The sequence below is a fragment of the Podarcis liolepis genome (assembly GCF_965112155.1).
Source record: "Podarcis liolepis genome assembly, chromosome: 4".
Lineage (NCBI taxonomy): Eukaryota > Metazoa > Chordata > Lepidosauria > Squamata > Lacertidae > Podarcis > Podarcis liolepis.
In genome coordinates, this window is record NC_139558.1 from 32,815,481 (window position 1) to 32,831,300 (window position 15,820).

General features: G+C 42.1%; 1 protein-coding gene across 8 annotated transcripts in view; it reads left to right on the plus strand.

Annotated features, from left to right (window-relative positions):
- AFF3 (ALF transcription elongation factor 3) overlaps positions 1-15,327 on the plus strand; it is a 233,086-nt gene extending 217,759 nt beyond the window's left edge. For all 8 annotated transcript variants that reach the window (XM_083501640.1, XM_083501638.1, XM_083501639.1 and 5 more), the window contains 7 exons: positions 501-564; positions 2,520-2,656; positions 3,998-4,069; positions 10,383-10,476; positions 10,770-10,819; positions 11,811-12,025; positions 13,438-15,327. In XM_083501640.1, coding sequence (XP_083357766.1) covers positions 501-564; positions 2,520-2,656; positions 3,998-4,069; positions 10,383-10,476; positions 10,770-10,819; positions 11,811-12,025; positions 13,438-13,559 — 754 coding nt within the window. In that variant the 3' untranslated portion in view covers positions 13,560-15,327. The remainder of the gene's footprint in view (positions 1-500; positions 565-2,519; positions 2,657-3,997; positions 4,070-10,382; positions 10,477-10,769; positions 10,820-11,810; positions 12,026-13,437) is intronic.
- The last annotated feature ends 493 nt before the right edge of the window (positions 15,328-15,820 follow it).

Here is a 15,820-nt window from a genome sequence, read left to right on the forward strand (position 1 = left end):
TTCCTTGCCAGTTGGCAGTCTAGAGATCTGCACTGTTCCTTTCTCCTGGTTTTTCCTGTTGTTGTCCCCCCCCCCCCTAACATTCATCTTCTTTGTGCCATATTTTGAAGCCCAGGCTGTTACAGCGGGGGAGGGGGGGTACTCCCCTTGTACTGTACTGTATATTTAACTATGGATCTCTTAGTTACAATCTAGAAATTCTATGGTGTCAGGAAACCACAGGTACATTTTTTACATCTTACATTGAGGAATTAGAATTGAATACTTTAAAAAAACCACCTTAGTTTTACTTACAGGTTGTTTTTAGGGCTTATTCCATAGTGTCGTGTTTGAAACTCCAATCAAAATTTGAGAATGCATGAAATGCATTCTTTATCAGCATGTATTTGTTTCTTTTGAAATAAACCATTAAGGACTTTTCTTTTAAACAGATATAGCTGAAAAAAAGAATATTCAACGAATCTAGTAACTCAAATCACTTATGCTGTGTTGCATTCTAGGCCACACAATGTGGAACACTTTATGCAAGAAGCTAAAAGGAAGAAGCATAAAGCGGATGCGATGGTAAGAACAAGTCAGTTTTTGACACGTTATTTCAGAATATCTGTGTAATGCAACTTCTTCATCAAGGAAAGTTAAGTAGTGGTGATTTAAAGAAAAAGAAAAAGATGATAACTAGCTTTATTAGTAAGGAATGTTATGTGTGTAGTTCAGCATGCCTTGAAGAAATCTGAGATTAATTAGTTGATACATTCTTGGATAAATTAAAATTCGAGTTTTCAATTTTCGTTTAGAAAGTGTTTTATTGGCGTATCCCTGCATTTTCAAAAAACTTTTTAAAATTATTTTTTATAATTTTTGCAAAGTAGGCAAGCCTGTCTAGACATGTAGAATGTTGGCATGTGTTTAATCTGGTTTTTAATGCATGGTTAGTTTTTTTAAGTCGTCGTTTTCAACCATTGTGATAACCTTATTGTTCTTTTCGTAAACCAGTTTGGGGCTCCATTACAATCAAGTGGTGTGTGTGTGTGTGTGTGTGTGTGTGTGTGTGTGTGTGTGTATTGTGCAAAATAAAATAATGAATAGTTAGTTTTTAGTATTATATTTATAGGATTATAGGCATTACTGTCCTTCCATTCACAAAAAGCTCTTTGATCCAGTGGAGGCTTCTGTGAACAGACGGAAGAGGGCCTTGGTTGGTTGGTTTGCATCCAAATTTCATTTTCTCCACAGCCCACTGGGCCCTCTCCAATCTGTTCTTGAAGACTGGGGAACCCTCTGCATCAGCATAGGAGGTAGCATGGGGTGGGAGGGTCTGTGGTCGAAAGGGAGAATTTATGAAAATCACATCCCTTCCTATTCACAGAAGCCTCTGATGGATCAAATAACCTCCTGTGATTGGAAGGACAGCACTGGATACAACCCATTGAATATATGCACCTGTATTATGCTTCATCCTCATCTGTTGATCTCAGTGGACCTTGGTTCCAACAATGGTCAGCAAGAGTAGGCAGGGCAGACTCGTGCGCCTGGCTTCATGACATCAAGTTTCACTGCTGCTTGCCAGGAGCGGAAGGGAGCTTGCTGATAATGGCTTCAGAACCCAAACACACAGCATTGCCTTTTGTTAGACGGTTTCCACAAAAATTATAGGTTTTAATTTAACTAGTCTGATGTTTTTATATAACGTTAAATGAAACCATTTTGTTCATAATTATCCATTAGAATAAACCAGAGGCTTCAATTTGGTTTTTTTATTTGTTTTTATTTGTGGGTTTTGTTTGGTTTTGCTATATACTGCCAATTTTACAAACACATAAATGCACACAAGTGAGATATATGTGTGTGTGCGCGCTTGTGCATATATTAGCCCTGCTTAAATTCTGTCCATTAAATTTCCTTTTTCTTCTCAGTCTTTTGCTTAGTTCTGTTTCTGTTTTAACTTTTATTTATTTACCTTGAAATTACGCTGCTATCTGTAACATTTTCATAGTGAAGTACATGCTTGAAAACAACAAAAGAAAACTAATTAACTAACAGCTAAACATATGGCAGTAAAAGAGCAGCAATATCTAAAAACGGCAAGAGTAGACAGCACCATGATTAGGAGCAAACAGTTCACAGAAGTTCTCTGAAAGAGGAAGGCCTTAAGCCACTCCAAGAAGGAGTGGAGCCATGTGAAGTCGTTTTGGAAGAAAATTCCAGAGCATCAGGGTGGCAACTGAAAATGTCCTCCTCTTTGTGGAAGCTAATCTAGCTGAAATCTGGAATCTGGTGCAGGACCTTCTTAAAAGGTGTTAAGGCAGAGGGGAGAATCACTTCGGAAGAGACTTTCCTTGAGATAACCATGAGCCAACCCATTCAGGACAATTGCTCTCCCACACTTAATATTTTATTTTAAAAGCAGAACTAACCCTGGTTTTAATTTCATATGCAGTTAAACCCTCAACTTGTATCAGCTCTAGGATGTGTATATAATGCTCTCCATTTGTTGTGATTGCTGGCATTCTTGTCTTCAGGTGGAGAAATTTGGCAAGGCATTAAATTATGCTGAAGCTGCACTATCCTTTATTGAATGTGGGAATGCTATGGAACAAGGACCCATGGAATCCAAATCCCCCTACACAATGTATTCAGAAACAGTTGAACTTATTAGGTAAGATTGAGTAGGATATTCTGACGGTTGATTGTCAGAGGATATATCTGACTACTTCTAAATATGGACAGCAATTGTAAGTAGTGAAATAGTAATAAGGTGGCAATTCATTATAAGATCACTGAAGATTTCAATCCTGTGCACACTTACCTAGCAGTAAACCCCACTGAATTCAATGGGGCTTCCTCTAAGTAGATACGTATAGGATAGCACTGTCAGAAAGCTTTTTAATTGCTAGCTCTAATCCTGCCTAAGTTACATTGTCACTGGAAAGTATCACTGTACATAGCAGTTATGAAGTTTGTTCAGACACCTTTTGATTTTTAGAGAGATTTCTTCACTCAATGTGATTTTGTACCCTGCCAGAAAGAAGCTGCACCAAAGATGCATTAAACTGGTGCTGTAAATTTAGACTTTACTAATAGGAGACATGATGTCCTTACACTCGTGTTTTTCTGCCTACTTGGTGAGGGAGACAATTCAGAGAGAATTTTGCAGAAAGGGGGCGGGGGGAGTGCAAAGCCACCCTTAGTCTCTTCAGAAATTGCACAGCTGCCCAAATTTAACTGCAATATTGTGTGTGCACACCCCAGTTTGTGGAATTCATCATTTTGTTGAGATTCTTCCAGTACAGGTGCAATGATCAGTTTAAAGGAGGGGCTGAAAATGTGCATTCCACACACTCAAAAGCTTGTGACTTGGTGCTAAGAGTTTTTAGAAGACCCATATATCTCTTGATCTAGACTTCTCAGAGTTTTCTGGGAAGAGGGATTAATCATTAAACTAGTCTGAGAATTCCAGCTCTGGGAGGGGAATAGTGGTCTTCTAACACCTCTCAGAACCCTTAACAAACTTCACTTCTCAGGATTCTTTGCAAGAAGTCATGGCTGTTTAAAGTGGTATGATACTGATTTAAATGCAGAGTGCAGATGAATAGCTATTTAAAGGCATTATTGTGCTGGACTAAAACTAGGCAGGCACACGGCCCCAGTGGCACTGAAAGGAATTGCTACTCAAAAGAGGAGGGTAGAACATATTGATGGTGGAAGAAGAAGAAGAAGAAGAAGAAGAAGAAGAAGAAGAAGAAGAAGAAAATGTGACATGCTAAGGCTGTAATCTGGTATAGAGGTAGCCAGCAGTAAGTCCCATTGAATTTAATGGGCCTTGCTTCTGAGAAGAATTCATAGAATTTCCTGCAATATGATACACAGAATTGTGCTGTAAATCATCAAGTGCCATAAATCAGCCCAGCTCCATTATTATTGGACACTTATTATAAACATGCTTTGCCATTAATTCATGTTGACCTTATTTACTGTCCTTGTTTTTGCTCTTTTGAAGGTACGCTGTGAGGCTAAAACCCCACTCAGGCTCTAATGCTATTCCAGAAGAAAAACAGTTAACGACATTATGGTTAGTAAATTGCTATTTATTTGCAAGACTTGCTTTATCCTGTGACTCAGTTCCTGCTTCTTCCGTTTATAATCTCATAAGTTATATTCAATGGTCAGGGAATTAAAAAACAAAACAAAAATCTTTCCCTTGCTTTGAAGGCTTGACTGTGACGTCTCTCAATTTAGCAATGTTAAGTGTAGTGTCATACCATCCAATTTCAACACCCCATTTTCCTCACTCCCCATATTCATGTATTGAAATTCTAAGCTTGAACAAATTAGCTCCTGTGTATGTCTACCCAAAAGTAAGTCCCACTGAATTCAGTGAGACTTGCTCCTAGGTACGTGTGTACAGAATTGCAGCCTAAATTTTCTTTTGACTGCAATATTATATTCTGGTAGTCCTAACACTTCTTAAACTAGCATGTGAACTGAAGGGAAAGCTAGACTAAAATAAGATACAGCCTACAGGGACACAGGTGGCGCTGTGGTCTAAACCACTGAGTGTCTCGGGCTTGCCAATCAGAAGGTTGGCGGTTCAAATCCCCATGATGGGGTGACCTCCAGTTGCTCTGCCCCAGCTCCTGCCAACCTAGCAGTTCGAAAGCATGGTAGTGCAAGTAGATAATTAGGTACCACTGTGACAGGAAGGTAAACGGCGTTTCTGTGCACTCTGTTTTCTGTCACGGTGTTGCGTTGCGCCAGAAGTGGTTTAGTCATGTTGACCACATGACCCAGAAAGCTGTCTGTGGACAAATGCTGGCTCCCTCAGCCTGAAAGCGAGATGAGTGCCACAACCCCACAGTTGCCTTTTACTGGACTTAACCATCAGGGGTCCTTTACCTTTTACCTTACAGCTAATACTATGTATAAAAATAAATAAAAACCAAGCCCAAACCAATGCATACCTAGTTGGTAGAGGGAAAAAAAAATCAAAACCTTAAGAATTTCTCATGAGCATACCCAAGTCCTGCTCCACATACCAGCCTCTCCCATGAAGAAGTTGTTTACTGGGAAGCAAGGTTCCCTTCCCTCCAAGCCTACCTAGGCCTCTAAGGAAAGGGGCAGATGGACCCTGACACCCTCACCACAAGTGGCCATTCACCAGTGGGAAGGATGCATACAAGAGTTTCTCCAGAGGATGGAGAGAAGAGACCCACTACATGGCAGTCCCAACGGAAGCCTCTCAGTATGAAAACAGTCCCAACTGTATGTGATCTTTCTGATCCACTAAATAGAGAGGTATGTCGGGTTGCACATTTGTTTCTGAATAGCAGTGCTTGTTGTTGTTTAGTCGTTTAGTCGTGTCCGACTTTTCGTGACCCCATGGACCAGAGCACATCAGGCACTCCTGTCTTCCACTGCCTCCCGCAGTTTGGTCAAACTCATGTTACTAGCTTCAAGAACACTGTCCAACCATCTCATCCTCTGTCGTCCCCTTCTCCTTGTGCCCTCAATCTTTCCCAACATCAGGGTCTTTTCCAGGGAGTCTTCTCTTCTCATGAGGTGGCCAAAGTATTGGAGCCTCAGCTTCACGATCTGTCCTTCCAGTGAGCACTCAGGGCTGATTTCCTTAAGAATGGATAGGTTTGAGCTTCTTGCAGTCCATGGGACTCTCAAGTGTCTCCTCCAGCACCATAATTCAAAAGCATCAATTCTTCAGCAATCAGCCTTCTTTATGGTCCAGCTCTCACTTCCATACATCACTACTGGGGAAACCATAGCTTATACAGTGCTTATACAACCCTTACTGCATTTTCTGGATGCTTCCGTTTATATGGGTAGGAATGTGCAGCTCCATCCAAGGCTGCTAGTTCTTACATGTGTAGGTACCAGAGCTGGATCAGGGCCTAGCCAACAACAGAGACCTGCATGTGTAAGCAGTTTTGCACACTTTGCCCAGTATGGAAGCGCCTTTCGATGCACACCTGCAGCATAATGTTCCATCTGAGCCCTGTTGAACTGGATAGGACTTCATTTTTCATCTTAATAGGAATGCTCACCCACTGCTGATATACATGACGGATTGCTCTGAACTGCAGCTGGCACAGGGAGACTGTTCTTAAAGTTCTGGTGGCTTCTCAGCCTGTGATTTTACTATAATTTCAAAAAGCATTTTATCATGGTTTAGTTCATAGTTGATGTAAATTCTATTTAACATTTATACTGAAAATCAAGATCCGGACAGATATTCCGCCCTTCTGCTCTGCAGGAGGTTGTTTTGTTTTTTGCTTCCCTTAGTTTATTTTAAAATAAACTTCCAGATAAAATTACGTTGAGTAATGTAGCTTTAAAGATAATATAATTTTCCTTTGCTAGCAAGCACCTTTGGTGGAGAAAATTAATTGGTAGGAATTTTGTTTTAGTGACCTTGTGGGGTTTTTTTTGCGGGGGGGGGGGGAGAGAGAGAGAGAGACTGGAGATTGTAAACAGTTCCATAGAGCTAGCAGCAGCACACCAGCAAGTGGGACTTAATCCAAATGCAAAAAAGGTACTGCATCTCATTAAAAAGAAAGGTCAAACAGAGGGAAAGTGGAGGGAGGGTTCGTTCTCAGCAGCACTGAATAACAACTCCTAACTCACGGCTTGCCACATAGTGGATGAGTTGCTTTCATTTGCATATTCACTGTACCTGGGAAGGTTAGAGGGTGAGAGTAATGACTTCAGGACTATAATTCTATTGTGCTGCCTGGATTCATACAAAGCAAGCTGGGCAGAATGCCATGGAACTACAGTTATACACATAACCAGGGCCACCTATTTCATCTCCTAAGCAGAGGCTACCCTCTAGTGGAGATGAAAGTCACACAGCAGTTCTTACAAGAAAAATAAAATGTGAAATGCATCTCCAGTATTTCATTGGGTGGGGGAGTTGTTCAAAAGCCTACCTGAACGTTAGATTTAGTGCAGCTAAAATAGATGAGAGGGTTCTGCAAAGTCTTTTTTTTAAAAAAGACACCGATTTTCAGGGTTTAGAAGATGACTGGGAAATGCCTTGGAAAGTGGGAGATGAGAACCAATACCCAATAAGGACCAGATATAATCCACCCCACATGTAATCTTTGTGCAAAGCGTATCTGTGGTATTGGACTCCTCATCACAGGAGGACCAAGCCCTGAATCAGGCTCCCTCTGGGTGCAGGGATCCCAGATCCAGTGAGGAGGCTGAGGAAGGCCTTCTACACTCAGGGTGAGTCCAGCCGCTGACATCAAGACCAGTCAGGTCTCCAGCCTGAGGAAAAGGCAGTGTCTTAAACACCAGATGCAAACCTGGCCCACCTGGAGAAGTGGTTGGCTATAGGTAAAGGTTTTTCAGGAGGGAGTTAGGCCCTCCTCTCAAGGAGATGTATGGAGAGAAATGAGTTGGCTGGCATCAGCTGAGGTTGGGGTGTGGTTCCACTAAGGTAAAGGGACCCCTGACCATTAGGTCCAGTCGTGGCCAACTCTGGGGTTGTGGCGCTCATCTAGCTTCATTGGCCGAGGGAGCCGGCGTACAGCTTCCGGGTCATGTGGCCAGCATGACTAAGCCGCTTCTAGCGAACCAGAGCAGCGCACGGAAACGCCGTTTACCTTCCCGTCGGAGCGGTACCTATTTATCTACTTGCACTTTGACGTGCTTTCGAACTGCTAGGTGGGCAGGAGCAGAGACCGAGCAACGGGAGCTCACCTGGTTGTGGGGATTCAAACCGCCGACCTTCTGATCAGCGAGTCCTAGGCTCTGTGGTTTAACCCACAGCGCCACCCGCGTCCCACTAGCTCCAGCTTAAAAACCCTAGGAGAAGCCACAGCTAGTGCACCAGCGTAAGCTGATGTTAGGTGTTCCATGGCACTGAAACCAGTTAGGCCTGTTGAAATAGATCTAATAAATATTCCAGTCTCTGAATCTGATCCTTGAGGAGGAGTGTGAAGAGGCCAAAACAGTCCAATACCAGCAAATGGTAAAATTTGCTAGAGCCAATCAGAAGGATTGTCTAAACAGAGCAAGTGCTGAGCAAATAACATAAATGAATCACGAGCTACTGGCTTTTAGAGTTAATGTGAGCAGAATTTACAGACCTAGACTTCTAGATCTAGACCTCTCCACCACAAGCAAAGGTTCCAAAGCTTCACTGCAAGTTGTCTTTAAACGCATTACAAAAATGTTGTAAATGTAAATCAACACACCGCTCTTCAGCAACTAGCAATGCAGTCCAGTTTTCTTACTTCTCAGTATATTATTGACCGCATGGTTGTCACGTTTTTAATGCAGATTTTTCTGTCCAAAAATGCGGGGTGCAATGACTATGCAGTGAATTACGGGGCTGCTCATCTGCCTCCCCGCACAGTGGACATCAATCTTCGCACCTTGGCAGACACTCCGCTCCAAGCAGCGCCGGCCTTGCACAGCCAGGCGCTGCCTGAGTCGATTGTAGCAAGAAGTGAGAGTGGGGGCGAGAGTGAGCTAACGGAGATCAGGTGCCCAGCGATGCCATGCCTGTGGCACCAGCAAGAGGGGCGGAGGGTGGAGCAGGGGGCAGTTGATGGTGAATAAAAATAAAAATAATATATTATTATTTATACCCCGCCCATCTGGCTGAGTTTCCCCAGCCACTCTGGGCGGCTCCAATCGAGTGTTAAAAACAATACAGTATTAAATATTAAAAACTTCCCTAAACAGAGCTGCCTTCAGATGTCTTTTAAAGATAAGATAGCTGCTTATTTCCTTCACATCTGAAGGATGTTCCACAGGGTGGGCGGCACCACTGAGAAGGCTCTCTGTCTGGTTCCCTGTAACCTTACTTCTCGCAATGAGGGAACCACCAGAAGGCCCTCGGCGCTGGACCTCAGTGTCCGGGCAGAACAATGGGGGTGGAGACGCTCCTTCAGGTATACGGGACTGAGGCCGTTTAGGGCTTTAAAGGTCAGCACCAACACGAAGGCCCCACTGAGCATTTAGCACCTTGGCTGCTTAGCAGGCAAGTTTCCTGGCCAGGTTTTGAACGAGGGGTTTACTGTATGTCTCCTGTGAGGATTATGCGTTGAAAGCTTTGGGACCGATTTTAGGGCTGGAAGAAAGGGATGCAGTGGCGATCATTATGCGGTGAATTACAGTAGCTCAGTCTCTGGGACCAGAGGAAGATTCAGATAGTCAAGTTTCTGCTTCAATATGCTGGCAGCTTCCAGAGAGAGCCCAAGACACCCAAGGATGAATCATCAACTACTAACATAAACACCAAAAGAAATACTCCACCCCCCCCTTGTTGCAGCTTTGGCTGCAAAATGCATCTTTTTGCACTTGTTGCATTTCTCTGCAAAACAGGCATTCTACAAATACAAACCTCCACATCACATTTTATATGCAATGCGCACAAACATAGCATTTCATGCACATTAAGCACATCTTTTACACTTATTCCAACTCCCTCCTAGAGAGACAGACAGTGCTTGTTCAGGGTATTCTAAGATTAATAACCTGAGAGACATATGCTACCATCTCTTGATATCCTCATTCATGTCCAGTAGCTCCTTGGTTCCTCCAAGATGTGGCAGCTGACTGGCAGCAGGAGGGAGGGACAAGTGCCAAAATAACCTGGGACGTTAAGATCCCACAGATGGCAAGAGCCAGTGCCGCTAATAGGATTTACAAGCCTCAGGAACATATGTGAGTAAATCAGTTAGGACTCTGGTTTACACAGTCATGGTGTGGCACATAAGACCAGGAATGACATCTAAGGGGCATTTACATAAACATACTTGCAGTATTGCCTTATCTGGCTATAAACACGAATCACGCACCCAGAAACATAAGGCATTTGAACAAAGGCAATTGAAAGAAGCTAAACCGGGTCTCCATTTTTTTGTAAAACAGGCAACGCCTTCCATGGTGGTAGAGGGAGTAATAGGAGCTTGTGCCAGGCTCAGAGAAGCTGTGCTTGAGCACAGCCCGGCCTGTAGTGTTTGTAGAGAATGGTTCTGAAGAGAGCTGAAGGAATTTAATGAATAGATGAAATGTGTTAGGAGGTGATAGTTTTAGCAGAGACCTGAAGATGATAGGATGGTGCAATCACTGCTTGTGAAGTGCACCCTTATTTTTTTTCTGTCCAAACGTGTTTTGCAGACCTGTTTCCTATAGGGCTTCAACAACTTTCAGCTCCTGATTGCCCAGAGAAGAGAGCAGAACAAAAGAAATAAGCACACACAGCACAAGCATTGATGGCTCTGTTGTGTTATCTCCATCTCCTTTCCGAACTATTGTTGTCAGCGTTAATAAGTAATCCTAGAATGTTTTCTAGCTTGGTGATTAAAACTGAAGTGCTATCTTTGAAACGTTCTCTCTCTCTCCTTTCCTTATAGTTACCGCTGCCTGGCAATTCTATATTGGAGAATGTTTCGACTCAAAAGAGACCATGCCGTAAAATATTCAAAAGCACTTATTGAGTATTTCAAGGTACCTTCTTGTCTTGGGAAAACCTGAATATATTTGGGGGGAGGGTGGCATTATTGCTCCTGAATACTGGAAACAATACTGGCCACTTTTCTGAACACTTCAATTTGTAAATAAAATTTGAGGTGCATATCATACGGAGATGTGTGGTTGCCATTGACATGGCAGCTGGACTTAGTTCTGAGTAACGTATAGGATTGTGCTGTAAAATGTTCTCACTTTTCTTCTGCGCTGTGTCCTGTTGGCACTCATTACAAATCTTTTAGTTACTTGTAACATATTTTCCCTCTCTGCAGAATTCATCTAAAGTTGCTCAAGTACCGTCCCCCTGGGGTGCCAGTGGAAAGTAAGTTTACTGCTCCACTATCCTATGCTAAGATTTCATTCAGCCATCCACACTAGCAACTTAGGGGTGCTGTTTATAAAGAAGCTGTAACAATAGCAGTGGGCTTTGATCAGATGAACAGGCTTTATTTAAAATAAAATAAAAAGTAACCTGAAAGGGCTTTGAGACTGCTTCGCTCATTGCATGGCAACAAGCCTGAATTTGCTACAAAGGGTAAGTACATTCCTATTTTGATTCTCCCAAAGGGTGTACCTGGGGTGCATGCATTTTTGAAAACCTGTTTGTCACATTCGTGCTTTATATTTGTTTGCATTCAGTTTTAAGAATCTTTAACTGTGCACCCAAATAGTAATTGCGTGAAATAGCCTTGCTTTGCTTCTGCGTCACTGAACCCTCCAGCCAGCATCATTATTGCTTTCTTTCTGGGCCCTCTATAAATTGTAGAGGAAGAGCTGCAAGAGCTGTTTTCTCTGCCTTGCTGGGGGTTTGCTGTATTCTGAAACAACATACCCACAAATACCAGGAAAAACTTGCAACCCTTAAAAAAAGTATTGGGAAAGAATAATGAAGCTTGTTGTAAGGAAGGGCAGGATGTGGAAGTCGATAGGTCAGGGGAACACTAGCCTGGGTGAACTTGAAACCATTTATGTTTACGGATATCCTGTGGTGGCTGGTGTCCATTGGAACTGGTAGGGCAAGAAGACAGGGAGTCCAGACAGTAGTCTTACCAACAACAGGCAAAGCTTGTTTGTTTTAACTCCATCCTCTTGCCTGTTGAGTTCTGCAAGTACAACATGGAGACCAAGGAGAAGGAGGAGGATGTCAGCCATTGCCCCCCGTTTTCAAGTCAGAATAAGGCAGGCTGGTGGGGGCTGGCTGAGGGCACACTGAGACTGGTGGGGCCATACCATAATGGACCAGCTTCCACCGCTGGCATCTTGAGTATATGTACACAGTTTTTAATATCCTTCAATAAACTTTGGTTTTGCAGGTATACGGGAACACCCTCTCCAGTTTCACCCAGCCCATCTCCTGTGAGTTCTGTAGGGTCCCAGGGAAGCACCAGAGCCCCCTCCCCCTCCTCCATCATCAGCATTCCACAACGGATTCACCAGATGGCAGCCAATCACGTCAGCATCACCAACAGCATCTTGCACAGTTATGACTACTGGGAGATGGCTGACAATCTTGCCAAGGAAAACCAAGGTAGGTGTTTGAAAAATCACTAAAATTGGCCAGGATTGTTGACAAGCCGTTTTGACCCACGCTTAAGTCTATGCACCTGCTGATGAAGCAGGATTGGGCACCAGCTCATTCTGCCACTTATCCTGATGCTCCTTCCCATCTCTCTGACTTGCCACTGGCATCACAGAATGAGGAAGAAAGCGCCTGTTTTTCTTTCAACAGTGACCAGAGTCCCAAACTCCAAGAACGACTTGGAGTTGACTGGTCACCACTCTCTCAATCACCTTTGTCTAGAAAGGCTATGTTAACTACAGCGGATAACATTACAGTGGTACCTCTGGTTACGTACTTAATTCGTTCCGGAGGTCCATTCTTAACCTGAAACCGGGTTCGTGTCTCCGCTCCTCCACATGCAGCTGCTGGGTGACCTTGGGCCAGTCACACTTCTTTGAAGTCTCTCAGCCCCACTCACCTCACAGAGTGTTTGTTGTGGGGGAGGAAGGGAAAGGAGAATGTTAGCTGCTTTGAGACTCCTGAAGGGGAGTGAAAGGCGGGATATCAAATCCAAACTCTTCTTCTTCTTCTTCTTCTTCTTAACCTGAAGCACCACTTTAGCTAACGGGGCCTCCCACTGCTGCCATGCCACCGCTGCGTGATTTCTGTTCTCATCCTGAAGCAAAGTTCTTAACCCAAGGTATTATTTCTGGGTTAGCGGAGTCTGTAACCTGAAGCGTATGTAACCAGAGGTACCACTGTATATGGGTCCAAGCTTGGTTTCTTCAGGAGCGGCTGAATTATAACTTCTTTTTCAAAAGCTGGAGCTGCTCATTCAAGAGGCATTTACAACCTTATGGACCCAGAGAAGATATCCCCTTCTTGCTAGAGCAAGGGTGGAGCATTCAGGTGTCCAGACTCTACCAGTCATCTTGCCCACACCCTTTGGCTCCAATAACTGAAAATCATTCAGCAAAATTAGACCATTAGTGGACACCTGCACTAATGACACTATGCTAACTGGAGCCCACATTATGATGGATGTGGGTGAATTGTATCTCAGAATGGTATGCTACAGCCTGTTACGAACTCCTGTTTCAGCACTTTTAATGGGGCTTAGTCACTCACAAATAACTTTAGCTGAATCAGGGCTGTTTTGTAAACCAGGAAACAAGTAACCATTCTTCTTTTGCACAAAAATCAATGAACCGTTAAGAAAGAAAAGGCTGGGGAACCAACCTTATTGTTTCTATATAAAATCGTTCAGTGATGGAAAGGTTGCAGTAAAGGCATTAGAAGCCTCAAACAAACCCTTTAACCATGAATTAAATTGTGCCTACGTTACCAATATATTATGTGCATTAATTAGAAATTTTAAAAATGCCTATCATGCAACCAGGAGTAATCAGTATTGGTTTTTCTAATGTTTTATTCCCTAGATTTCTTTAATGATTTGGATGCACTGATGGGACCTGTCACCTTGCACAGCAGTATGGAACACCTGGTACAATACACCCAACAAGGACTCCACTGGATAAAGAGCAGTACTCAGTTGTCATAATAACTGTGGCATTCATCTGGACACTAGACTCTCCCACAGACAATTCAGTTATTCTAGACACTGTGCTACAGAAATACGCAACCACAGCATTGCTTCAAACAAATGTGAACCTTTCTTTAACATGGAACAATTTTTTTTTCCAGAGTACAGAAATAGGTGTGTATGTATATTATGCAATGTTTGTCTCTTCCGATGCATTATACTTTAATAGTCTCCAAATATCACTTCTTTACAGAAGAAAACTAAACATAGGTGTGTTAGAACAAACCCTCTCACATATATACAAACACACACGTACACACACACACACACACACTCCTCCAATAGAAAACTATGGGTTGATTATCCAGGTATAATAAACATTACATCTTATTCAGAAAAGTCTTTTCTATGTGATATTAAGTGTGTTCATAAATCTCTGCTTAGCTTTTCTGAAAAGATGTGGTTTCGTAAACTAGGCCAAGTGCAGTTTCATAGGCAGATTTGCTCTATCGTAAACTATGTTTATTCTGTGATTTACATTTTAAGAGAGATGACCAATTTGTGTTCCTTGGGAGCGCTTCTGTTTGCCAGACAATAGTCTAGATACCAGTTTGCATGGAAACGGACATTCATCCCTCCCCGCCAGGGCCAGCCCCTTATGAGGCAGGGTCCACCTGGCGCAGCAGATCCTGATGTTGATCTTTCTTCTCTTCCCCCACCTTTGTTCCTGATGTAGATCTACCCTGACCCCCTTCTTCCCTTGTGTGGGGGGCACTGGGGACACCATTTGGGGATCTGCCTCAAGTGCCAAAATGTCTTGGACCTGCCCTGCTCCCATGAGCCTTATGAATGGTTAGGTTCCATATACGTTAGCATTTAGCAGTAAGGGTTTCCTAGTTACAGAACATCTGCACTCAGACACAACAGCATATACGGTAAACATACGTAATCACAATAATGCCATATTAAAGTGTGAAACATGTTTATTACTTAGCAATCTGAAAATGGCTTCCTTCTTTTTTGAATGAAACGGAGGATAAACTTTTTATCATACCTTGATTCGAATATTTTGGGGTCATTGTTGGCCAGATCATGTCCACAAGCTTCTAATTGACTACCCTTGTGATTTACATAGAACAATATTCAATTCATAAGGCCTTCTATGTTTTGTGGCTAAAAAAAACAAAAAAAAACTAGATTACATGTAGAATGTAATATTTGATTTTTAAATTATATTTTTTCAGAAAGCCATTTATACATATGCATATACTATACTAGGGAACAGTCTTTAAAACTGGTTATAGGGAGGTGGAATAATGACATAGAATGTAAAGGTATTGGGGAAAGTATTATTTCTTTACCAACGGCGACATTTCAAAACAAATTGTAGCTGATTCCACCAATAATGCCGCAGAACCAGTGCATAAACGTACACACACCTTCTGATAAACATTCTAGCAATGTAGCATATTAGCAATTTTTTTCTAGTTCAAATTTAATTACATTCAATTCTGTTTATGTGCAAAGCTTGGTTTGCTGCCTTCTGTACTAAAAATAATCCATTATTTTCTTCTATACCTGTGCTTTTTATTGTTCCATATTTATAAATTCTCTTCAGTGCCTGCTGACCAAGAAAACAAATCTAGCAATAATCAGATTCGATTTCAGTCAGAGAAAGCCGCATCAACTGTCTTGTCCTTTTGATAGATTATTCTTTTTTTTTTAATGAAAACAAGAAAGTGTCTTGTGGAGCCTTTGAATATTAACAAATGTATTGTGGCACAAACTTTCATGGGCCAGAGTCCATTTTGTCAGATGCATGGAATACTCACCTGAATACAGTAGACAAAATATACACACATACAATATATACACATACACACAATGGGTACAGAAAAAGGAAGAATTCCCTCTCACCCACCCAATGATCAGGAAGTGATACAGTATAAGAATCTCACTATCATTCTGAGGACCAATGAATACAGAACCTTATTTAATAATTTCATTTTTGTTTTTGATCAATCTTAATTGTTCAGCATTTATATCCTGGAATGTTCAATACTTATTTTGCATCCCATTCTGAATCACATAATACGTTTAGTCATTCCATTAACATTAGTTAGATTTCTCAGAACTGACTTCAGAAAAATGAATTTATAATTCAGTTGATACTGAATGTGATACTTGAGCAGGGCCTCAGTTTTTTTAAAAAAAATAACATACATACAACATACATACAAATGAAGCCAGAGCTTCGTTTACTGATTTTGGCATTGCAG